Source organism: Aulonocara stuartgranti, assembly GCF_965226115.1.
Source record: "Aulonocara stuartgranti genome assembly, chromosome: 16".
Taxonomy (NCBI): Eukaryota; Metazoa; Chordata; class Actinopteri; order Cichliformes; family Cichlidae; genus Aulonocara; species Aulonocara stuartgranti.
In genome coordinates this window covers 2,814,264-2,841,245 of record NC_138952.1, presented here as the reverse complement: position 1 = coordinate 2,841,245, position 26,982 = coordinate 2,814,264, and the positions used below count along the sequence as shown (strand labels likewise).

General features: G+C 42.7%; 1 protein-coding gene across 1 annotated transcript; it reads right to left on the bottom strand.

The window, feature by feature from the left end:
- Positions 1 to 3,726: 3,726 nt before the first annotated feature.
- On the bottom strand, positions 3,727 to 22,316 carry mrasa (muscle RAS oncogene homolog a). Its single transcript, XM_082507148.1, has 6 exons — positions 22,164 to 22,316; positions 10,819 to 11,086; positions 9,895 to 10,048; positions 8,369 to 8,468; positions 7,953 to 8,032; positions 3,727 to 6,364 (listed from the first exon to the last, which is right to left on the bottom strand). Exons 2-6 carry the CDS (start codon positions 11,009 to 11,011, stop codon positions 6,265 to 6,267), a joined length of 627 nt encoding a protein of 208 aa, XP_082363274.1. The 5' UTR covers positions 11,012 to 11,086; positions 22,164 to 22,316; the 3' UTR covers positions 3,727 to 6,264.
- Positions 22,317 to 26,982: the final 4,666 nt, after the last annotated feature.

Here is a 26,982-nt window from a genome sequence, read left to right as displayed (position 1 = left end):
TCACTATTGTGTTTTTGTAGTAATTTGCACCAAAAACCTAAAACTTTTTTCAATTGATGAGTAACACTACAAAAGAGTTAATATCAAACTTAACTCTAGTTATGAGTTAAATTTTACTCTATATGGTAGTAGAAATTTCACTCCGTGAGAGTTTAGTTTTAACTCCTATAAAGAGTTGAAAAATCAACTCCCGGAAAAGAGTTACTCTAACTCTGCACTAGAGTTCATTCGATGGTCACGCATGTACACTCAAATGTAGTTAATCTGAACTCCCTGAGAGTTTATTCCAAAGACCAGAATTTGCTGTGTGATTAAACAGAAGTGTGAGATGGCCGAGAGTTTACTCCAGTGTCCTGTTATATTTTAGACAGCAAGGAGCAGACGGCTGAGTTTATTAAACTCCACCGAGACAGCGGTGACGCTAATCAGAAGGCTAGACCGTCCAATTTCACGGCCGTTTACTTCCGGCCTACCCGATCTTCTGAGGACCCGGCCCACGTAGACCGCGAAGGCCGGGTCCTCGGGAGAATGTAGCCCATGAATTTGGACACGACCATAGACAGACGTGGTGTCATTGGAGCTTCCGTAGTTGGTCACGCCGAGGCGATTCCCATAGTGAAACACCGAGCGAAGTTAGAAAAAGAACAACATGCCGATAGGAAAGTGAGAAATCGTATTAAAAGTGCAAAAAGAAAAAAAAAAAAAGATGCACTCCTTCCTTCAAGAGTCCGTATTCATCCAGAGAGCAAAGTGTCAGCCGAAACTTTAGTGCGTTAACAGTACGAGCCATTTCGTATATTATTAAACTGTACATTCCTATCCACCGCACGACCACGAGCACCGAGTCACTGAGCGTGTTGTGTAAAGTTCAAATACCTGAGCCGACCGACACATCGTCTTCAAACCCCTGCGGTCTTTCACTACTCGGGTTAAACATGATATATAAGTCACTTTGATAACTTAAAAATGTTATTGTTTGGCTTTTTCAGTGTTTTATTTGTTCGTGAGATTAAAGTTATTAGATTAGATTAAATTAAATTTAACTTTATTAATCCCTCGGGAGGGTTCCTCCGGGGTTTTTACACAGCTGAATAAACATCAAACAGAAAACTAATTAAACAAAGTGTGAGACGGTCGGAGGAATCGATATTTCAGGATCGATCCGCACATCACTACCACCCGCCAATAAACCCTATACCGTAAATTAAGTTCACTGTAAATAAATTGCTCACCTCTGGGAACCTGAAATGTCTGCGTAGTCTGCTTTCCTACCACCTTCCTGGACATTGGAGTCTGACTATTCACAGGTTGAAGCTGAACTTCTTTTTCTTAAACGTATGAATGGCTGTCTGTCTCTCTATATTAGCCCTATATGCTAACATACACTACAGCTCCCTTGTTACCTTGAATTGGAGTAATAGAAGAAAATGGATGTATATATTTTGACGTATGCAATAACAACATTTTATTGAATAATAATCTTGAAATTCTAGATATTAAAATCCTTCAATCAAAAATGAGCCCAATAGTTAGTTTAGAGCTTTAGTGATCGAGCCTTACATAATAACTTGGTGGGAGAACTTAGTGCTGCTGGAGCAAATATGCTCCTCACAGAAGTTGCTGGGGTTGAAATCTCCGAGTCGCCATGCTGCCGCTTACAGTCTGTAATTGCTATGCTTCAGGCTTTACTGGAGTGATTTTTCCAGTCATTTATACTTCACCCAAGTGCTGAATATCACCCTCCATACAGCTGCACCACAGCGGGGCGTCTGGGTGCACCTTCGACAAGGCCACCCTCTGAGACTTCCTCACCTCTCTGCCTCTGTAACTCCACCTCAACCGAAAACGACTGCAATCAGTCGCTTAGTTTCCCGTTACATCTGCCATTTGAAATTGTGAGGCACCGTGCAATCATTCTAATCAAGCTGTTATTGGATGCCACACGGTGAGTTAAACATAAAGGAGCAAAGTGAAAAGTCCCAGTTTTCTTGATGTCAAAGCTGCTGTGTTAATCTTTTCTGCACCTTTGACACGGAGCAGAGCTTTAGCACACAAACCTTTGAGTGCATAGCTGCTGAATCTGGCTTTCACTTCAGTCGTGCTGCATATGCTTACTCACAGACCGCTCTTTACAGCACATCTTCCTCTTTTTTACATTTCAAATGCACGGTTTTCACTTGGAGCTTCTCTCTTACCCTCAATCCATTTAATAATGCGCGCACTTTAGCACAGCCTACTTCCATGTCCTTAAAATTGTACAAAACCAAGAAGGAGATCCTTTGAAATGCTACTGAAAGGAAGGCCCGCTTCATTGTAACAATCAGTGAGCGTACCATTGCACTTAGTGATGAGGTTCTGCTCTTGAAAATGCAGCTCAAGTAAATCTAGCTGAAAAAAGCTTGCAGAGGATGATGGGAGAGTGCAATTAAGCCAGCCGGCTGAGCAGGTGTCAGTGGGTTGTTTGTTACCAAACAAGCTGCTGTTGCTGACCATGTCCATCCCTTTATGGCCACAGTGCACCAATCATCTGATGGCTCATTCAGGATAACATGGCACCAAGCTCAAATCATCTTAGACTGGTTTCTTGAACAAGACAGCTGACTTGACTCAAACGGCCTTCAGTCAGCAGATCCCTGCAGAGGACCTTTGGGATGTGGTGGAACGGGAGATTCTCATCAGCTGGCAAATCTGCAGCAGCCGTGTGACGCAGTCACGTCAACGTGGAGCGAATATCTGAGGAATGTTTCCAGCAGCTTTTTGATTCTGAAGGCAAAACCCAGCATTCACAGGTTGTACCTAATAAAGTGTCTGGTGTGCATCTGAATGCACAGATTGCTCTAATGAAAAGTAGGACATGCTGTAAAGACCCCAGAGTCCCTGAACAGTGCTACGGCAACATGAGGCTCTGTTTGCTCCTGCCTCAAAAAAAACATCACTCCTGGTTAATGTATTCAGGCTGCTGTGCCTCACTTTGGTATTTTTCTATTTCCATATAAATGACTTATTTGTGAGTTTTCAAACTACTCGGAGAACTTGAGATTTTTGCCATTTTAATTCTGAATTTGTCCATTTTGGGGGGGTGGGTCCTTGAAGCAGTCTGTGGGTTTGCTCACAATGCAAAGGTGTGCTTGGCAAAGCTTTTGGTACCACTGTAGCGACAGTGAAGTACTGACCCCCAGTGGTGAGCAGTGGTGATGCATTTTAAATCAAAGCAGAATGTGGTTCATTTTTCTCTCATTTATTCATGTAAGTGTGCAAAAACACTGAGTTTAGAGCGTCATTAAAGCAGAAACAATCTTCTAGTTACGGCAAAGATGACCTTTTCTGCTTCATGTCCTGATCATTTAATGTTGGGGGCATGACTCACTGCTCGTCCACCTGGACTCACACTGAGCAGCCTCTTCCCAGTTCACCTGTGCAGGAACAGGACTATGAATGATTTACATGCAGGACTTGTTCTGTGTGCCAACCTGGCCAAATCCCCTCCGAGGAATTTGGACAGGCTTTTTTTGCCAACGAGGCAAAAGTGAAGCTTTCAGCATTCTCACAGTTGAAGTCGATGGAGTGTGACGTCTCTGAAGATTAATGAGGGGAGCTTCTGCTGAGCGAGCAAGGCGACAGGAAACACGAGCAGCCGCTGAACGCCACTCTGATCACATGATCAGGAGAGTACTGCATATTCTACGGATCCACCCCACCCACCCAAAAAGTGTCTAAAAAGATAAATCACAGTCCTGTTATTTATTTTATTGAAATATAATCGACCCCTGAGGCTAGAGAAGAAGGCCACAGATTGTGCCTCGTCTAGCGCCTCAGTCTGACACAGCCAGTTAGAACACAACAGACCTGCCAAAAAACACGTTACACAACTTGTGAAAACTCCTTTTTTGCAAACCAAATGTAAAAGTTTCCACCTTCATTCACTTACAAAGTTTCGGGATGTATAAAACTGAAATCTGTTACATAATTTAAACAGAAGCTCTTCATTTACTCACAATCGCCCTTTCAGGATTCCTCAGGGATTTTGATCAACCCGAGAAAGGCAGCAATCAAATGTTTCTGGACAAAAAACAGATACCAGCAGGTAGTTTGCTTAGTTTAGCACGAGCCTCACCAGGAAATTTGAAAAACACACACAGTGGGGAGCTTTTTTTCTTTGTCCAGGTCTGGGACACACTGAGGTAACAGACAGTAATAAATTATTTAATTCCTTATAAAACACACAAGATTCATATCAATAATACAAAATGGTATCAAACACACATGATGCAACATTTTCAACACATTCGGTTTTTCTTCTTTTTTCCTGGAGTCTGTTGCTTCTGTAATAGCTGGAGTCCTTTTCTGGAAACTCCTGATCAGTAAATGTCGATCAGTACTGTCAATGTTGTATTCCTCCTTTAGCAGAGGGCGATTCCCACTTCCACGCTCAGGTGAATTTGTCATTTAATAAATGATTTTTCACGGGCAGCCTTCTTAAATTCAAAACTGAATACCGAACAACGTTTTTTTAAATACCTTTTGAATATTTTTAGTCCCATCCTAGTTTTACTCTGTTACAATCACCACAGAGGCAACAGGCACCCAGCGTTACGACACCTATCAGCTCGCTTCGTTTTCCCTATTTTTACATTCAGACGTTGTTACCGTGCTCCTCGCTTCTATTACTGATTCAGAAAGAAAACAACATGCCGATAGGAAAGTGAGAAATCGTATTAAAAGTGCAAAAAGAAAAAAAAAAAAAAAAGATGCACTCCTTCCTTCAAGAGTCCGTATTCATCCAGAGAGCAAAGTGTCAGCTGAAACTTTAGTGCGTTAACAGTACGAGCCATTTCGTATATTATTAAACTGTACATTCCTATCCACCGCACGACCACGAGCACCGAGTCACTGAGCGTGTTGTTGCTTCTAGTGTGCAGTTTCCCTACACCTAACCGTGGTCTGTGGCTAAGCTAACATGGCTTTCAGCCCTGGGAGCGCCGCCGACACATTCCCAGGTTACCGTTTTTACCCCCCACACAGATTTATCTTATGACGTAGTCCTGAATTCAGTGGTGCAGTCTGAACAGCCTGTAGACTGAAATAAAGTGACATCACATGGTTTTGGTTAGTGGCCAGCGCAAATCACGAAGCTCTCGTTATCCCTTATTCTATTTCATTAAGACTTTCCTGGAGAGCTTCTGTAAAACAGCACTGAATCTCTTTACATTGCCACAGTTTGTTTTTTTAATATCAAATATAATCATATTTTTCTGTAATATTTCAGCTATAAAAACATGGGAGGAAAAGAAAAGTATCAGGACAGCTGATCGTACAGTACTTAACAGATTGCACTCGTTACCGACGACGACTGAAGAGGCAACCGAACCAACCGTCAAACACTTCGAGACAAAGTGGCTCCTGGTGCCGTCTGTTTGCACGTGAGAAACTAGTCCCGCGTAAGAGTGTAAACAAGGCCTTTAACAGATCGCCACGCCAACCGGTCTCAGTATTCTCTTTAACAATAATCAAACACTTGCTGATCTGCTCGTAGCATTCACTGACACATGTGACACGTTTCTTTCACTTGCCCTCTCGCCGCCCTCCAAACTGACATTTCCAAACCACATCACCACAATGTTCACGCTCACTATACTCACTGGGCTCACCGTCCACGTATCGACGACACTGCACAACATCTATTGTCACCACTCTCGGCTTCGTCCGCTCTGCAGAAAGAGAACAGGGATCCAAAGCCGGCCTCGTCGGGCATCACGTCGGAGCTTTTCCCACCGGAATTGAAGGTGCGTGGGGACAGACTGCTGGGAGTCAAAACCACAAACACCGCTGCTTTTCCTTCCCTTGCTCAAGAGGACAAAAGGTTCCAAGTCCAAGGTGATTCTGACCCCTGTCTTTCCCGGACAGTTTGTTGTCTTGTGCCACGTTTCATAGTAAGTTCATAAATTAGATAACTATGCATTTCAGGGACGAGTACAGATGGGGAGAGGTTCTCAAAGAAAGAAGAAAAACCTTTGAAAAGGACCATATAGTGAGGGGGGCAGGCGTAGCGCTCAGTCCGAGGCATCGTGAGGGGCCGAGTCCAACATTTCAGATCAATTTCATCCTTCCTGGATCCATCGAGTCATTCCTCAACCAACCCCCAGTCCCTTTTGTGCTCCCGTAGTTTGACCACTGCTGGGGAGTTCCCTGACATCCAAAGGTTTGTTGGTGTGTGTGCGTGTGTGTGTGCGCGCGTGTGATAGATGATGGAGATGATGAGCTTGGTCACAATATGGCGCAGTGGAACCTGTGGGAGGCCGTGGAACGCTCCGCCCTCCACTTCATCTTCTTTTTCTTCTTCTGGTTTCTCTCTGGGACCTGTTGTCTGCAGGCAGCAAAAAAGAAGAAGAAAAGGCATAAACCTCTTTTTTAATCATTTGAAAGCAAAACTTTAACTTTGTACTTTAGAATTATCTCATATAAATGATCATTTTTCTCCAGCTCAGGAAATCGTCATTTTAATCTCCAAATTTTACCCACAAGGTCAATTTCCCAAGTTTTACTTTTGATTTCCATTTCTGACGCCGAGTAGTGGGAATCAAATTTAAAAACAGCAGATAATTGCAATGATCCCCCTGAACTAGTACATTACGCCCCTTTAATAAAACTCTTTTTATAACCTTTGCACTGTTTTTACTGAGCTCCAGGCTTGTGTGTCTAATGTTTTCCTGTGCTCATGTCTCCAGAATCGAGACAGAGCCGAGTCCACTGCTATAAAAGAACCCATAAATCCATAAATCAATGCACTGGCTGTTGCTGATTAAGTATAGCATTTCATGAGTGCTCAGGGCAGATCATTCAATATTCTGTGAACCTCCCTGGTGACTGGATGTCTAAAGTATGACCACAGGAGGGCAGTGTTGATTCATCGAGCTCCAAATGTGTTGCAAAGGAAGAGTTTTCTCATGAGTCAGCTACAAGCTGGCAAACGCACAATAAGAGCTTTCCACAAGTCTAGTAATCGTCTTTTTTTAATAACGTGTGAGAGAACGCACTGATCTGCTGCTGTGTAACGAGCACGAAGCCCCGACACCACGAGAGGGATTACTTGTCGCCCTTCGGAGTGTTCGGCCAGACTTATAAACAGGATGTGACCACATACAAAAACCAAATTCTTCTGAAATTACACGGGTCAAGACAGGAAGTGGCTTTGGTCTTGTTTCTCCCCCCCCCCCCCCTTTTTTTTCCCCCATCCTTCCTAAAAACACTTTCACAGTCCAGCGTTGCGCTGCGTTGCATCACTTTAGCTTTATGGCCAGCTGATGCATTTTTACTGTTGCTTGATATGAGATTTCAGCTGCTCCAGAGTTTTGAAGTTTTCTTTGCCATGCTGTTTGTTATAGGTGACTGCAGATCAGACTCCTTTAATTAGAGCTGCATAGTCATGTTTTGTGTTTTGGTATCATCTATGCCTCTTTGATCCAAAACCCTTTTACCAAGTTTATAATTAACAGCACCGTCACAGATGTGCATATTAGCCAATGGCATTTTTTTTTTAAATCCTTTATTTATCCAGGTAAAAAAATCTCATTGAGATGAAAAATCTCATTTCCAAGAGAGACCTGGCATCATGGCAACAAAAGTCACATACCACATAGGTATATAGCATTCAAACTAATACCCCCTCCACACCATCTCACACGCCTTTAGGACAGAGCGCTGTTGTCGGGAGGATTTTGTAAAAGAATCCGAAATTCGTGTCTTGTAAAACAAACCTCACTTCATCTTTAATGAGACGGGAACACGTCGGCGTTCCTTTGCAGTTTTAACCTGCACTCACAGGCGGTACCACGATTTTTGTTCCATCTGTTTTAATGAAGTGCTGCCTTTCACGCAGTGGTGACCCATCTTTACATAAAGTGCATCCCTATCCCAGCGTATTTATTTCAAAGATCTGAAGGTCCTCAGGTTACCTTATAACACGAACCAGTTCATGAAAGGCTTTGTCCACGTTCATTGGGGGGTCCTTGGCACTGGTTTCAATATAAGTTATCTGAGGAAACAAATATGAAACATGAGCAGCTCAGTCAGGTGTTTAAGTTTACAGTAATGTGCAGTTCAAGTCTGTGATGGTTCTGAAAGACCAATAATGATTAAGCATTAATCGCATTTAGAACTGTTGCCTGTCTAAACAGCTTGCAGGCCTATAAATGCCATTTGCTCATTTCCTTGAACGCTGGTCTTTTCTGCCCCCGTACACAGCCTGTGTTTATTACAGACTAACATGAAAACACTGAAACTTAAAGCTTTGCATAATTCAAAAACCCTGATGCTGTTTGTAGGCGGTAATAAGTCATCAGGGACACGTGATTAAGGAAAGACTACTTACATTATGCTTTGCAGCCATCTCCTGCCCCTGGTCAGTTGTGACTTTTCTTAGGTGGACCAAGTCCACTTTGTTTGCGACCAGCACCATGGGGAAGGCCTCCCTGAGACGATAAGGACACAGAGTCGAGATGCAATGCATCGCTGTATTACTGAATATTTTATCGATGCGTACAGATGTTTCAAACAGCCTTGAATGCTTAGTCATAGGAGGATATGACTAATTCTCGCTTGCATTTGAAACGCTAACACACTAAAAAACAGGCCATGTTTAATTTGGGATAGATCAGCTGCTGATGAGCGCAAATTTTGACAGACTCCAACTCGTTCAGTTCCGTTTTTTTGTTTTTCCATTTCCTGCGTGTGACTCAGTTTTATTTGTCAGTCACGGTCGAGAACTGACGACGACAGATTTCAGCTTTGGAAATAACTGATGTTCCGTCGGTGTGAGCAAGAGCGAGGAAAGGAGGAGACCTTCATCTTCAACCGCCCTTAAATCACATGATAACCATACCCCTCAGCGCGGCCCGAGTCAGCGAGGGCAAAGTTTGGTCTTTAATGAATATGATGAACTACTTCCTCTTTTGCTATATTTAACAGAGTGGTTCACACAGACTTTCAGTTGAAATGTTGGTGCTTTCCAGACTGCTCGTATAGCTTTTGCAAACAAACCTTTTGAACTGCGTACCCTTTGTGTTCATAAGGGCACACTAGGACAGAGACCAAGACTCTCTGGAAGATAACATGTGCCTTAAATGGAAAGGGGAACCTAATCGGATGCTATATATGACATCTAAGGCAAAATTTACTTCACAACATTTCAGTTCTTTGTCTCCCTTTGGACCAAACATGACACAGACAGCCCTGACTGCACATTTATGACACAGTCTGACACAGATCTGTCTGACGGTGTAATGAGACATTTATACTGAATGAGATTAACAGTATAAAGAAAAGGTTCAATAAAATAAACTACATACAACTTGCCTCCAACTTTCACACAGTGCAATCAACGTTCGTGGCACCAGTGATTTCAAGCGTTTCTCATGATTAAATACCGTCTCAGGTTGCTTGGCACCATGTTAGCAGTAACCATCCTCTGACTGAGGACTTCTGAAACCCCCCAGTGCAGCCAAAGCCAAGAAACAGGTTCAGTCACCAACACACTAAAAAGTGATTCTCTCCACCCAAAAAATACTATCCTCTGTGCTCTCATGTAACACACTGTAAAAAAAATGCCCACTTGGAAAAGTGTGGGAGTTTAAACTTGAAAAAGTTTAAACTGCCTATATATGGATAAACAAATGCTTATAATGCACTGATACAGTAAGCGCACCGTGCATTCATTTCTTTGTATAATCTTCAGCTGATAAGGCTCACTGCTATGACGTAGTCAGCTAGTTATTAAAGCCATGTTTTAATAACTAGCTGCAAAACTTGCTCCAAGAGAAACAAAGAAAAGAGGGGCTGCAAAAGACTTTGCAAGAATATTTTATTTTGTTGTCCAAGTGTTTATTTTTCTGCTCCTACCTGTCTTTGACCCGTAGTATGAGTTGATGGAATCGGTCAACGTGTTCAAAGCTGGCCTTGTCCGTCACCGAGAAGACGATCAGGAAGCCGTCTCCCGTCCTCATGTACTGCTCCCTCATTGCACTGAACTCCTCCTGACCGGCCGTGTCCAGTACTGTGTCCATGTCGGGACAAATGCATTAATACACTGAGAAGGGTCTCAGGGCTCTTCACTTAAATCACACAAGTACACGAAATACTCCACGAGCATCATCTGATGCAAGGATTGCACTTTGAACATGCATACGTTCATTAAAAATACATCAGACTAAAACAAAACTGATCCACACACAAACATCAGTAGTATTTAAAATGTGATTTTTATCAGAGCCACTGTGGACGTCCTGTCACTACAACATGTGAGTTTTAGTTTCATGCCCCCCCACGAGCACAATCGCTGCACACTGGGAGAAACACATTTGTACATCTACGTGGGTCTGTGGGCCACTGTCCTTATCTTGAGTGCATTCATGGCTTAGCTACACGCTTGCGTAACAGTTGCATCACAAAGTGACATTTTCTCTTTGCAAAGGTCAGAAGTTCACTTATAAAAGACTGAACATATTCAATGATAGAACAATTTAGAAATGATCTGTTTTTCAGGTGTTTTTGCATCCTTTAAATATAAATTGAGTAATTATAAAGGGAAAGGATAAAATTATGGAATTGTACACAGTTTCTCTCACATGGAAAAACCACAGCTGATGTTTTATATAAAGCTCAGTGTAGACAGCTGCCGCAGGATTGTAATTACGGGCAAAAGAAGAACAATAACAAATGTTAACTTGTGGCACGATGATGGATGTGTTGTGCTGACTGAAACAAGAGGAGGGAAAAATAAGAAGCATAGAAGATTTACAAGCTGTCTGGTTCTTTGGAACTCACCGTCCAGTATGGCCCACTGTCCGTCTATTTCTGTGTGTTTAAGATACGAGTCCTCAATCGTGGGATCGTAGTCTGGCACGAAGATCTTCTGGAAAAACTGGATGGTGAGGGCACTCTTCCCGACACCCCCATCCCCCACCACCACCAGCTTGTACGTTGGCAGGTTGTCACTTGGCACGGCGCTGGTTGCCATGGCTACCCTCTACAGTGGCGGTAAAGGTGGGAAGTAGGTAGGATAGCAGGTGGCTGACGAGACGCACCTGGCTGGCTGAAATGCAGAACCAAGTGAGGGAGACGAGGGATTGACAACAAAGGGAGGGAGGGAGAGAGAGAACAAGCCAGAGATGTGTTAAGATTTTTATTTCCCCCCCCCCAGGCTGGTTTTACATCACCATGGAGACAGAGCACAGCCAGGAGATGTAGATCAAAGCAGAAAGAGGAAAAACAAAGATGGGAAAACTAGAGCAAGAGAGGCCAAAAGGCAGAGTTCAGCTCGGCTCACGCTGGATTATTTTCATAGCTGAGTAACAGTAAGTTCGTCCCAGAGCTGCACCCACCAGAGGAACAAGCTCAGCGGCATGTGCTCACGGGCTGAAAGCCCAAAGCAGCGACAACACAAGCTAGGGCTGGGTATCGTCGCCGATTTTTATAATTGATTCAATTCTGATTCACAAGCTCCCGATTCAATTTTGACTCAAATGATCAGAATTAGAATATTTCTGTCTCAGTACATGTCTATATTTTTATATCCATGTATAGAAACAAAGCTGACACGTGTGAGCATCACAGCAGATGACTGTGTCAAAGTAACCAAGGATAAAAACATGAAGGCGATTTTCCTGGCCTGGCTTTTTATAGCAGATAACCCTATTAAAATATTCTGCAGTAGTTAAGAAAACCATGAATCAACATACGAACATTGAGTCACTTAAGCAGCATCAGGTAGAGCGCTCTCTCTCTCTCTCTCTCGACACATACACACAATCATAGGCGAGCGCTTCCTTTGCAAGCAGCTAAAACCACCACACAGGAAAATCCCTGCCAAGCAAAATACTTCGGTTTCAAATTAAGAGCTTTCCTCTAAAATACAAAAAAGAAAATGCTGTCATTCTGCTGCTGCGTGAAACAGACGACCATTAGAGCGTGCATATGGCATCTTTGTAAGCTGGCACATTTTAAATCTAAGTGGGAAGCTTTCCTGCGTGTGCTTCACAAGTCAAAACTAAATGAATGACGACAACAAAGCCACAGAAATATGACGGCTCAAACACAGATGTACAGCTGGAGCTTCTAATTACTTTTTAAGAACAAAAATGAACTTCAACATTAAGGGGTTAAACTGAAGCTTTCTGTGGGAGAGGCGTCAGTGCTCAGTATATCAAATCATTCAGAGGCATTCTGCACTTAAACCACAGGAGAACAGCCTGTTTGCTACTCAGTCGTAAGATTATGTGCTTCGAATCAGGCATCGCCTTGTTGCTGGAGCTTTAATATCCACCGTGCTATCTCAGTCTGTCGTGGCAGAAAGTTCAGACCACAGCTGTCCTCGAAGCTCCCAAATCTACAAAGAATGAGTCACGAGAGGAGAGCGGGAAAGCGGGTGAGAGAAATCGGAAGCAGGAGTGAGGCGGAGGAAGTCGGGCCGTACGAGGACAAAGTTGACAGAAATGTTGTAGCATGGTGTTGAGTCGCTGCACAGAGAGCCGCTTTAGTTCGCTTCCTGTTTTTGATGCGTGACACTGACTGCTCTTAACTCCAGGCATACAATTAAAACAGTTTTTTAAAAATAATCTGAGCAGACTAGGGCTGCCACGATTTGTCGACTAGTCACGATTACGTCGACTATCAAAATCGTCGACGACTGATTTAATAGTCAACGCGTCATTTGAAGCTTTGTAAGATCACAAAAGACGCAGGAATAAGTGGCAGGATTTAAGAGTGTAATAACGGACTGAAACAGAAGATGGCAGCATTGCATGTACAAGGATGTCAGCTACCGTTAAACCCCGAAGAAGAAGAAGAAGAAGCAGCTGTGTCCCAGAATTCATAGCGCGGCCCAGCGCAGTTTCCAACAATGGCGGCAGCTAGTTAGTTTTAATATTACTCTTATTATTCTTTCTGGGTCACAAAATAAACGTTTAACATATTTTCAGGCGAGAATGTAGCTGTGTAAACCTCAAATATCTGCTCAGTTTATCAGGACACCACATATTTTCAAAAGCGCTCCGACGTTTTCGGAGACGTCTGTTACCCACTGGCTCGTTAGCGAGCCGGGGGCTAGGTCACTAGCGCCGTGAGAACACCGGACTCCCCGCAAATCGTTTTCAAACCCACCGCCGTCTTTCGCTACTCAGGTTAAATATATATGAGTCACTTAGATAACTTAAAAATGTTGTTTGGCTTTTTTCAGTGTTTTATTTGTTCCTGAGTAAATCGGTTTGTCTGAGATTAAAGTTAAAGTTTTTACACAGCTGAATAAACGTCAAGCAGACAGCTGATTATCAGAAGTGTGAGATGCTGGAGAATTTACTCCGGTGTCCTGTTATATTTTAGATAGCAATGAGTTTATTAAACTGCACCGAAACAATCTGCAAATGTCATTAAAATTTAATAAACTATCATCTTGTCTTTATTTTTAGTTAGCACAGACCTTAAACACTTAAAGCTGTAAGCTAATGATAGTTATATAAGAGCAGATGCTGCTGGTGCAATAAGCTGTAGTTTTACGTCCAATGGATGATGATCTGATTAGTCGACTAATCGCAAAAATAATCGGTGACTAGTCGACTATCAAAATGATCGTTTGTGGCAGCCCTAGAGCAGACAAATAATCGCACAACACTTCCTTCATGGAATTAGATCTGCACAGGTTGGAACCAACTTTTCCTCATCATTCACAACACCCAAATTACAGCCACAGTCAGCCCAGACGCTGCCAACCTTCAGTCCAACCCAGAGCCATCGGAAGCTTGGAGATGTGTGTGATAAATCTGGGGTGACCAGAAACAAGTCGATCAGAGGGACCGCTTGGCTCGAGCAGTTTGAGGACAAAGTTAGAGGTTAGAGGAGGAAAAGATGAAGAGCACCGAGAAGCTTCATGGATGTAATGAAGGAGGACATGCACAGGGTTGGTGTGACAGAGGCAGATGCTCAGGACGGGTGAGCTTTAATAAATTTGCATTTTCCTCTGCGTGCCCTTCCTAATGCAACCCTCCCATTTACCTGTGCTTGGAACCATTACTAGGAGTGACCAACGCCCATGAGACCGGGTTTGTGTGTCATCCCCTCCCAAACCTAGAATCTTTCACATGTCAGACAAATAACCACCATGGAGCCCCAGAATTTCATCACAGGCTCTACAGGTCGCTCTTCCAACTGCTGCTTATAAAGAAAAAGCATCTGCAATCTTTTAAGAGTGTGCATGAAGATAACCTGCCAAAGAGGCCTTTCTGTCCAGAAAGAGCGTTGGAGTAAATCTGCAGTTTGATCTTGAGGGTACAAAGAGCAGGCCTTTTGAAACAGAACAATCAGAGAGAGTCGTTTTGCCAGTAACTGAAGCATGACGATAGGAAATCTTATTGTTCTGGATTGTTTTGCTGCCTCTGGACAGCTCTCAGTCGTTGACTCAACTATTCATTTTTTTTGTATTGGGAAGCATCTGAGGAAAATTTGAGGCCATGAGTATCAAAGCTGAAGTTGAACTCCAAGTAGACCTTGTAACAGGCTAATGATCCTAAGCACGCTGGCAAATCCACACTGGAATGGCTCAAAAGCAAAAAAAGACCCAGATATGAATCTCATTAGAATGTTGAAACATGAGGCACGTGCAGGAAAATCCCCACACAGCTCCAAACTTAAAGGATTTTTCCACAGAAAAAAAAAAAAAAGTGTGTCTGCTGATGTTATAAAAGCTGATTTGATGATACCAGCACTGCTAATCTGTAGATACCAAATATTTTTAAAAATTAACAAATTTAAATAAGATGTACCCTTTTTAAAAACAAACAAACAAAAAACAAACATTAGTTTGGGGAGCTTTCCTCAACATAAATAAAATAAATTATCCAAATGGTTCTTATTATTTTGATATCATTCCAGACTCTTTGGCTAGAAATGAAACACCTCCAATGTTCATAAAGAGAAATTTGCTCCAAGGTCATTTTATTGGTAACATTAAGTATATGAAATTTTATTGCAAAGATATTAAAACATGCACCCAAAGCCATCCAAATACATATAACACATAAAATTAAAACCAGACTTTCACATTACAACGAAACCTGCAGATTTACAGTTTTAATTAAACTGCAGCAAGAGATAAAAGCATAAAAAAAGAGAAACATTCACCCACTAGCATCAACACTCCTACCACCCACACACCCATTCCTCCTCCATCGTGCAGGAAACAGCTGTCAGCTGGCTAAAGTCCATCCTTTCCTGCAGCACAATGGAGGGAAGGAAGATGTTTCCTTCCTTTGCAATGCCAAGCCAGGTTAAGCAAAAAGATTGAGTCAAATTCCTGATGTTAAAACAAAAAAATAAAAATAAACTCTTCAGTCGTTTAGATGTCTGGATGGCTGTCAAAGCCACAAAATAGGTGTCTATTCCACTTTAAAAGCCATCTATGACTGAAGAAAAACAAATAACCTCATGAAGCACTCTGAAACCACAGCACACATTACAGCTGTGGTTTTTACACCAGTCATACATTTGGTGTTCTCGATGAAACCAACTCACATCTAAACCTTATCAGGTTCATCTTGATTTCACTCTTAGACTATTTGGTGGCATCTCCCTACAACTGCATCTGTGCCTTAGAAAAACAGAACGACAGGTGACATCAGAAACCACACAGAAGACTCTGTGGAGAATCTGTTTATTACAAACTAGCCAAACCACTTAACCCCAGCACAAAAGAGACAAATAACCCTTAACCTTCGCCTGACTTTTGGACAATAACATGCATCGAGAAAAAGAGAGCGATAACATGAGGACTAAAATGTTTGATGTGTTCAAGAGAAGTGTGTTAAATTTGTAAAATAAGGACAACGTGTTACAAACCACCCAAAACAGTATCTGCTGACACTTCTGAGGTATCACTTCACTTCACTTTAAACAGACTGTACTTGTGTTTTACTCAAACCTGGCATCAGCTGCAGGACAGAGATGCTAACTAGCCAACCGTAGCAAAATATAATATAATATATGGCCGGGAAGCATTAGCATCAAAGGGTTTGTTTGTTTTTTAAATATAGATTTGTCTGTCTGTGAGAACGTCATCTTCGACTGCTAAGTTAAGTGTTGACGTGTTTTCCAATCAGCTGTGCGAGGCCCTTCTACTCTCCATTCTTGTGCATTTGTGAGCAGCTCGCTCACTGGTCAGGTTGTTGTTGCGACAGTCCTTCATCATCTACCCTCAAAACCAGTTTTGTCCTTAAAGCTGCAGAGCAGGAGTTCAGGATGAGAGACTGTCTCAGTAAGGCAGCTGGTTTACTGCCTACTCGTATTAAGTGACAAAGAAGAAACATGAAAGTTGTGCTCAGATCACACATGCATTCCTCTGTGGAAAACCATCCCTGTTGTATTTATAACATTATGATTTTAGGGGAGGAATTATGCTAAGAAAGCAGTCATGGTTTATAATCCTAAAGAAATCCTAGAAGGCAGGTTTAAGGTTCAACAATCCAACTCTAACCCAAACTCATGTCAGTTTCCCACTGGGCTACACGAGAAAGTCGTTCACTCCTTTAATAGATTCTTTCAAAATAAGACACACCTTTGATTTCTCACTTGTTCTAAAAGCATTTCCTCCCACATTCATTCCAAGTTGTTAAAAGTACACCCAACTGCACGTTACAACTACAGTTTTCTACAGTGTGTCCCATTACACGAGTCCAAAAACCACAAAATTAAATCACAACAACTATGATTTCAGTAAATACCCTGTGGGACACAAACAGGAGCACTCGCTCATGTCTTCACCGAACTCGGCAGCCCCAGCTGACCATAAAATGCCGTTTCCCCCCCTCATCCCTCACACAGCCAGTAAATCTGCAGCACATCTGCTTACACTCTGCTGGTGTGTGCATTTACACAGAAAATGGATGAAGCTGGTGTGTTTTGAGCCTCATATTCTGCCCTCGCAGAAAGTCTCCCTGGGCTCGAGACGTGGCTAGTTGCTGTTGGGAAAGGATCAAGGGATTTCCCTCTTCACGTGGGAACAAAGCAGCTCCATAACTCACAGAAGGAACACAGCAGTGCACGCCCCGGTCTGCACTGTACTGCTGATATCAACACTCATCAATCAGATGAAGTGTTAAACCATAATTCACCAAGTTAAACATGCGATAAAGTCCACACAGATTCCACTTTAACGTTTTAACTTATCCATTTCGAAAATTTACATTTTGCTGAAGTTGATCAAGAATAATAATCGTTTATGTTGAAACTAACTTTTTGTTGAGAAACAGGGTTCAAAAAGCAGGAAAAGCAGTAATTCACCATAGAACTGCCCGCCACTGAATCCATCCACAGATAACTCCCCAACGGGGTGAAATCAGTGCCCGACCCATCAAAATCAAGACACAAGAAGTGGAATCCTTCACTGCGCACATTAACGCTGTGGATAAGAACATCAAGTTCACCAGGGAAGACACAAAGGACAACTGTTTGCCTTTCCTGGACTGCGCTGTGCACATTGAAGAGAACGGCAAACTCAACATCGAAGTTTACCGGAAGCCCACACACACAGACCAGTACCTCCTCTTTGACTCCCATCACCCTTTGGAACACAAACTTGGAGTAATCAGGACCCTACACCACCGGGCAGAACATGTTCCCTCTAAGCCTGAAGGGAAAAAGAAGGAACACACACATGTAAAGGAAGCACTCAAAACCTGCGGCTATCCTAAATGGGCGTTCTTAAAGTCAGCAAAGAGGCACAGAAAAGAAGACCAGACACCAGCGAGGGAGGATAAGAAGGACAGACGCAACAACATTGTCATCCCCTATGTAGCCAGTGTATCAGAGAAACTCAGGAGAGTTTTCTCCAAGCATGACATCCCAGTGTATTTCAGACCCAGCAACACGCTCAGACAGAAACTGGTTCACCCGAAAGACAAAACGCCAAAACACAAACTTAACAATGTGGTGTATGCTGTACAGTGCAGCGAGGAATGCTCAGACCTCTACATTGGAGAGACCAAACAGCCACTTCACAAGCGCATGGCACAACACAGAAGAGCCACCTCCACAGGACAAGACTCAGCAGTCCATCTGCATCTTAAGGATAAAGGACACTCTTTCGAGGATGCCAATGTTCACATTTTGGACAGAGAGGACAGATGGTTGTAAAGAGGAGTGAAAGAAGCCATCTATGTCCACTGTGAGCGACCATCTTTGAACAGAGGCGGGGGTTTACGACACCAGTCTATAATCAGTCGGCTTAAAATAACAGCAGTGTGGATCTCACCTGTTCAATCTGGGAGAGAAGGCACTGCACAGCTCCCACCATTTATAATGTGTGACAGTCCTGCCATCTAGCCAAAAATCTAAATACACAAACCTGCTCAGGGACAAAATAATAAACATCAGGCTGCAAAAAAAAAAAAAACAAGTGCAAACAGCCAGTGAGTCTCATGTTAACAGTGTTAATCCTCAAACAGGAAACGCTAACATTATTAAGGTAACGCCACAGTCCAAGGACAAGCATCACGCCGACTGGTTCAGGACATATCTGTGGCTCGAGCCTTTAATGGCCGAGCGAGCTGCTTGGTTGGTAAAATACACGGCGGTGTGTTACCTCACCACCGTGTATTTTACCAACCAAGCAGCTCGAAGCCAGAACGAACAGAGCAGAAATGAAGATGAGAGAAAAGTGAAGTTAAAGCCATATTATAGCTGGAGGAGAACAGCGATCTGAGGTCAGCTCACAGGTTACGTTCCCACCATCCTCGCCTCCCCCTGGGTGGGGGGCCAGGGGGAGGCGAGGAGCATTTAAGGGGGTGACTGTGGAATAATCACACAGCCAGTCATGTACACTGGGCACTTTAAAATGTTTGTGTGAGACAGACTGGGTGGGAGTAGTTGCAGTACAGGACTTTTCTGGAAAGGGTCATGTAAGGGGTGTGGGGATGCTGGGAAGGATATGTAGTGACTGACACCATCCAGCCAGGAAGCACATGAGTAATGGTTTTCAAAAGACTGTCTCTGCCCATCAACACTAAAAACAAGCTCTGTTTTCAAGCTAGAACTGGCTCAGCACCATTTCCAGAACCTTTTCCAAAACGCGGGACTCGTGCAGACGCAGCAAAAGCTGCACAGAAACCGAACGTGCAGCCTCCGTGTGGAGTAAGATGCTATCCCCAAGCCAGCGTCTTATTGCACAGCTGAGACTGCTTCAAAGTAATGATTATTTAAGCAGCAGCAGGCTTTGATAATTACACTTCACAGTCAGATGCTTTAAACTCATTCTGGCAGTCGGTGTTTTACTGTACGACTGCCTCCAACAGGAACACATCAATCAAAGTCTCCCGCCTTCGACGCATTTCCTCCAGTAACACGTTTCACGCTCAGATCTCAAACACCCCACGGCTGAGAGGACAAAGTGCGAACAGCTCGCTAAATGACTAATCACATGATTGCAGGTCACAACCACTTAGCAGCCTCTGGTCTCAGAGCATTGTTGGTGACCCGATTTAAACATAAACTGCACAAACAGATGATGTGCAGCCTGAAAAAACAAAATAATCCATAAATTTTCAACAATGTGTGTCAGTTTGATCCAGAGTCACTCCCAGTACAGAGACACGCTCCTGTCATAAATCAAAGCAGCTCCGGGGCGCGGCGGCTTGGTGTTACCATAACAGAGCATGCAAACTGCTGTCAGGGAGCAGCTTTAAATGTGATGTTTGCAGTGCGTCTTTGTACTAGAAGAAAGATGAAATGCTTTTAAAGTTTGTTTGGTTTTTTTTAATATTTGATTACGCAACAGTTTTAGTGGTCACTACACTGCATACAGCTCATGAAATAGAAGGGCGATCTCAGAAACACAAATATAACGTTGTCTGTGCTTTGTGATTAAATTTGTCAATTTGCTTGCTAGTCAATATAAAATGAGAGTATCTGTGACTAATGTCACCGCCCATCAGTTAGGAAAGTCCTGTTGTGCAGCCTCACGAGTGTTTTCAACATCACCTTCTTGAGGTTTTGAAATCATATGACAGAGCAGGGAAGTGTTTCAAACCGGGCAACCGTGGCCAAGGAGGTTGGGAAGCGCATCTGTAACCGGAAGGTCGCCGGTTCGATCCCCGGGATCGCTCTCTGTCCTGGTCGTTGTGTCCGTGGGCAAGACACTTTACCCTACCTGTTGGCCAGAGGGCTGCGATATGGCAGCCTCGCTTCTGTCAGTCTGCCCCTGGTGTGGCTACAACTGTAGCTGCCTCCACCAGTGTGTGAATGTGAGAGTGAATGAATAGTGGCATTGTAAAGCGCTTTAGGTGCCTTGAAAAGTGCTATATAAATCCAATCCATTATTAATTAAGACTGGGTAAGTGTGGCCCAGGTAGGAACTAAACTGGTTTGGGAAGAGTCATTACATCCCCCATTTACCAGTAATACCTTATTTGCATACCTCACATAGTAAAAATGATGGATAATCTGCAAATAATGCAGATTACAGCCTCAATAACCTGCATAAAATAGTGATTTTTATTTTAATTGTGCAATTCTTCCGTTAAATCATGAGCATAAAGAGAAACTCGGGCTTGTTTTTACACTCGTGTAGCTCCCGTTTCTTCTATCTCAATACGACTTAAAGTGTGTAGTTTATTGCTGGGCTTCAGTACAGTTGCATCCATAAATCAGCACATCTCCAGAGGCGTGCTTTTCCTGCAAGACTCGATATTGTGAAATAATAAAACATCCACGAGCAAAAATACAGGCAAAACAAGTTACTTTCCAAAGGTTTTGTTCACTTCCAAGTACTTTTTCCATTCTTTGTCACTCAGTTTTATTAATTTTTTTAAATCCACTGACATGGAGTGCCCACCAGTATTTGGACTTGTCTTTAACACACACACACACACACACACACACTCTCTCTCTCTCTCTCGCTTACTTCCTGTGGTCCACATCTAATGTTGGGTCACAGGACACAAAGTTGCTCTCAGAGAGCTCTGGCTCTTTAGCTTGCATCAGTTCACTCAGCCCAGTAAATGAAACCCTCAAGCAGAAGTCTGACCTGACAGTTGTGTGTGTGTGTGTGTGTGTGTGTGGGTGATTTTGGTCTGAGTTTTCTCTACGGAGTCAAGTGACCAGCTTCATCCTCATTATGGCCTTTCATGTACTTTTTGTGCAGTTGCAATCATTTGGGAATCACTGCTGGACCTAATCAAGCATGAAGGATACCATCTCAGTACATGACGGGGACAGAGGATAAAGGCTGTGAAGTCCCACATAAAGCTGGACACCTGGTCAATCTAGTCTGCAGCCATCTGAATGTAATTTACCTGCATGAAACGTCACAAAACTGTTCAGAAAAAGTCAGAAAAGCATCAAGCACTGTGCCCACCACCATCATCCTCATGAGGAGCAGAGGGAGGTGGAGAAGGAGAGAGGAGAAGGGTTTGGCCTTTCTCTGAAGTTCTGATGAAAAGATAAAGAGGGATCTGTCTCCAGACAGCCTAATGAACTGATGATTTCACTTTGCTATTAATAGTGGTGTGTGTGTGTGTGTGTGTGTGTGTGTGTGTGTGTGTGTGTGTGTGTGTGTGTGTCTGTCTGCAGGCTGACTGGTGCTTCTGAATGATCTCATCCTATGATTTGATGTATGAAGAATCTCTCTGTTCTCTCTGTCCAGCGGTTAAATCTGCACACGATTTCTGCCTCACAGCCGGACACCACTGTGTGTGTGTGTGTGTGTGTGTGTGTGTGTGTGTGTGTGTGTGTGTACACAGCTGCTGGAAATAAAGAAATAGAGTAAGAGAAAAGGCAAACACTGTGTTTATGACTCTTCCCTGCTGGAAACGTCTGACACACGGAGCCAGGGCCTGCCTGAGTGTGAGGACGCCGACAGTAACCGCCCCTGAATAACGGATTTCGGCTGCTTCATCCTTTTCTTCAAGTTTGCACTGAAAAAGGAAATTCCGCAAATGTGATGCGGTAGGTCGTACGCTCATTTACAGCGAGCTAATCCCCGCCGACCGCCTGCCGTGCTGTCATTACTCGAAGTAATCCTGTGGCTGTTAGCTAGGCTACAGTAAGTTGTTGGCTTTCGCGTTAACGGCAGATTTCACCCGCGGGAACACCGACGCCCGCATTCACGACCTCTAGAGTCTCACACTCACCTACAACGAGCTTCCCTCTGGCGCAACGGCGACGTGTCCTCACACCGACATGTTTCTCCTCATCCTCCAGCTCGACTTCAAACCACCGCCGCCCTTTCGCCTCAGACGAGAGTGAACTGCCCACATCTACGAAACAATACGCCGAGTAGCTAATCTTTGTATTGCAACAGCTGATGCTAAAAATAGATGCGCCCCCGAAGGGGTGGACAATGGTTTTACTGTTGAGACGCGAAAGGACTAAATGTTGTTTTTCAGTGTGATATTAAATGTGTGTTCATGATTATTACAAAAATATAAGCCCTCTGTCTTTTCCCAGGATGTGTTTCTGGTGTTAAAATGTATAAAAACCACGAGGCAGTGACGGAGTACCCCCTTTTTTACTGAAATGGACTGTTCCCTTCTTCAGCGGAATCGTTTAAAGGGCTAGTCCTGTCAAACTGACCGTTCCTAATTTAGGGGAAGTCAAACGGATTAATTAGAAGACTGAGTGTTGATGTTGAAGCTTGTTCGGGATTGTTGGGGGTCTAATTCGCTTATACGTCCACGTATGTGGGCCTATATAATATAGTTATATAGAGTATAATATAATTTCATGTATATATAAAGTATTAATAAGCATTAATCATGAAGCACAATTCTTTGGACAATGTGAATCACGATATAATTTTTGGACATCTAATTGTATTTTCGTAAGGTTTGCAGCTTTTCCTACTCATGAAGACCTCCCCCGTTCCCATTCATACTACATTAAAATAGAAATACACGACCAATGAAATGACAGAAAGTTCCCGTTTGTCACTATCTGCTGTAGAAAATTCTGATTTTCACAGCAGATTCACAATAACACTAACAAGGTTTCTTTACATTTTACAATTTGCATTTATTTCTTACAATTTAAGCCCAAAGAGTCATCCTCACAGACTTCTTTTATTTACTACAGCAGTATTTCTCTATTAAGCAAAAAGAACCGAGATGCACTATTGAAATTACACTTTTTTCTTATATTAAAATATATCAGGGTTTAAATGTGAAATTAAACTTCTTTACACTGACAGAAAGCTGAGTTTTAATTAGTTAAACACCGTGTAAAATGAGTTTGTCATCCCTGCCCTGTCGCTTTGAGCAAAGACACAACTCATCCCTTCTTGTTTACCCACTTTGTGTCGAAAATTATTTCATAATGTACAGAAAATATAACACACGATTATATTAAATACTTAAAAAACTTATAATATAATATAATATGCATACATATTATATGATGTCTTATACAATGCTGAAGGTAGTGTTCCATATGTGATACCATAGCAACGAGCCAAAACACCAAAACCCTAAAACTGAAGGTGTTACTGTTGCAGCGATGTGCAGGGCTTTGACTGCACGCTTTTTTCTTTTAGTTTCCGTATCCATGCCCACATACAGCCTTTTCAGATGTTAGTAATTGGCACTTGCAGTATGTTGTTGTTTCATTATATAATTCTCTCACATGTGAGAATCTCGTAGATTAACTCCTTTATTTTTTATTACCAAGTCTTAACCTCCAAACTAGGAGACAAACTGAAAACTGTGATAGAAAATATCAACATCATCCCTTTTTTTCATTTATTTTTATTTTTGTATCTATTGATTCATTTACTGAATATTTACTTTGGTAATAATAATTATTATTTTAATAATGACTTGAGGTTAACCATGAATTTCACCTGTGTCATTTACGTGTATCTGTAACAGTGTATCTGTTAACAGTTTTGTGTAAACATGCCCATGCAGGAAAACAGTGCACTGTTAGCTCGTTTTTGCAAGAGGTCAATAAAAGCAATCAAGAGAACGGGAGCAGGACTGTGCGTAAATGCACTGATAATGATTGAAGGTAAAGAATGTGCATCACTGAGAACAGATAACTGCACATGCTCTAAGGTTCATTTCTGGCACTTAGACGTAGTAACCACTGTTTGTTTTATAGATTTAAAAAAATGACTAGAAGTTACATTTGAGCCATCAGGTTCATTCACAACACTTTGAAAAGACACCGCATGTCGTCATAAAGTGTAACTCTGAAAGGCAAGGTCTACAGGGTTGTCTAATTTAAACAGAGGCTTCTCATTAGTCACACTAAGCAGTAGAGCTTAAAAGAGGAAACTTTATACCGTAAGCTTGTTTGGAGGAGGTGAGTGTATGCTCTCAATATCAACCTGGAGCCAACAAAGAGTAAAGCTAGTACTGTATCTCATGAGAGAGATCGAGGCTAACATTGTTCATGAGTGGGCACATAGACTGCATATTCAAATACAAGTGTGATTACTGATGGGTCTATATTTAGAATAAAGTAATAACTGACTTCCAGTAACCCTCAGAAATATGTGTGTGTGAGAGAGAGAAAGATGTAAATAATTCAATTGAAACGAGGAAGAAGGAGCCGATATGCATTTTACCTCTGAAAATAATCAGATGTTAGACATTTTACAACTCACATTACAGTGAGTAAGTGATGGGAAATGAAGTCGTCGCTCTCTGGCAGCATTTCCAGGAAAGCCCATTTTAAAAGCATGTACTCAGACACACACACACACAGCCAACATGCACACACAGTCATTCTTTCCATATGATTGATGTGGTGGTAAATGTGATATTGAATCGTTGTTGGTCTTGATAATATCTCATCAACACTTGTGGAAGGAAGAAAGTGAGGAAATGAATTTAATCTCATGTTTTCCTTGTTTTGATAAATGGGCTGGTAGTTAGTAGTTACTCAAGATACCTTTTTCTATACTTGTAAGCACTCTCTGTCACGGATGCATTAAAGTGTCACGAGCTAACAGAATGATCACCTAGGTGTGAAGCACTGTAAGAGTTCAACAGATTTATTGACAAGGTTTTTTTTGCACAGTGAAAAGGTAGTAACAAAGCTGATGGTGGGGCATTTGAGTTCCAGCAGTGGCAGTCAGGCAACACAGGCTTCCCAGGGCATGCGCACACACACAAAACAGGGCTCATGGGAGTGGGGCTTCATAGCAAGAAAGGTTACACAGAGAGGTTATCCAAGACATAAAACACACAAACCAAACAGAATCAAGGGCGTCTCTTGGCTGGTGCAACGTTGTGACAAGCTTGAAGTAGTTAGCCTAGTCATAGACGAGAAGAAAGTGAGTCAGTAGAGCTGATTGCAGGCAGGTGCATGCCTGAAGGAAGGCGGAGAGGCAGGAGGAGCTGCACTGAGGCAAGGTGACCACAACACGCCAAAGAGACAAAATAAGAGAGGCAGGCCAGCGCGAGAGACTCGAGGAAGTTGGCACAAAGTTCAGTATTGTACCCAAGGATGCTTCATCATGCAGGCTTCTTCTTCTGCCTGCTTCCTCTAGGGGTCACCACAGTGGATCATCTGCCTCCATCTCACCCTGTCCCTAGCTTCCTCTTCTGGCACACAAACCCTCTGAACATCCTCCATCCTGTTCCTTTGTATTTGGCCGACAGCAGCGGAGGCAGTCACTGTTAACCTGCATGGAAATCTCATCTTTTATATTCATATATGATGCAGTTGCAGACACTCATTTTAAACATGGTCTGTGTTTGAAAACACGAGATAACTGTATGTGCATTTTAGTCCTATAACCTGTGTGCGCACTGTTTTTTTGTTCTACTCCAGCCTTTATGATGTCAGGCTGAGTACATATCATTAAGAGCAATCTTAAAGCTGTTACACAAAAGCTCCACCAAAGCTTTTATCTGTAAGAGAAACCCAGTTAGAACAAACTTGTCTTAAAAGGAGGATGGCCTTAAACAGACACCATGTAAAACAGCTTGTTTCAGACACAGGATGAATTGAGGAGCTGCATAAAGGCAGAGTAAAATTTAAATAAGGATTATTCTGAACTGTGAATCATGCAAAGCTACTCTGGAGCACAGGAATAAAATATCTGGAAATAAGCTAAACTTTAATTTAGCCTCTCAGATGCAAGGCTTACATATGTTTAGAAAGTAATGGTTGCCCTGCTCATTCTCGATGTGAAATATCTGAGCTCTCCAGGTTTTCTGTGACATATCAGGCATCGATTTGACAGTTTCGATATATCCTCACATGTTCACAAAGGTAAACACGGTGCTGTTCAGATCTACACAAGAGCAAGATCTCCGCTTTGGTCTTACCAGTGTGTTTATGAAGATGTGAGAGTCATGCCCTGTTGAAACCTAAAGATTTATTGATTAAGTCTATGGTCGACTTGTAGGACGCAATCAAGAGGTAGTAAATCGGTTGGCTGGAATACTGATTTAGTCATTAATTGAGAGGTCTCACTGCGAGCACAGGCAGCAGGCTGATGGGATGTTAATTTGATAAGCGATTGCTTTGCATCTACTAATTTGTCCTCGGATTCTGCAGGTTGAGCCTTTCTTGTGGCCACCCTACACCTCCAGTAACAGATTGCACTTAAACTGCAATGCCGATTTCCTCTGAAGGGGTATCAAAGGGTGTTCTTCATGTTCATCTTGCACAGTGCCATAAATACACCACTGACATCTGTGTGCATGTGTGAGCAGAGCAAGACCTTCACCACCACTTGATGGATAAACACGGATTTATTTCGGGGTCAGAAGGAATGCAGCTTGAAATTAGCTCTTGTTTATTTAATAAAGTGAAAGGAGTTGACAGTATAGGCTCCAAGCCGTCTTTAGCCTGTGTTTAGTCCTCTCATGCAGATCTTAAATGCCAATATCTGCCTGCCTAAATCTTTCCACAGTCATAGGGACGTAGCTTCTTCCAGCATGTAGTGTGCAGAAGACCTGAGGAACCACCACAGAAGGGCCGGGCATCAGTCAGAGGACT

Bases quoted from the DNA above. Each gene is read 5' to 3' on its own strand.
- mrasa (XM_082507148.1), bottom strand. From the start codon at position 11,011: ATGGCAACCAGCGCCGTGCCAAGTGACAACCTGCCAACGTACAAGCTG. The intron at 8,469-9,894 runs GTAGGAGCAGAA...TTATCGTCTCAG, and splicing joins ATACTACGGGTCAAAGACAG to GGAGGCCTTCCCCATGGTGC. The intron at 6,365-7,952 runs GTAACCTGAGGA...TGCTGCCTGCAG, and splicing joins GAACTGGTTCGTGTTATAAG to ACAACAGGTCCCAGAGAGAA.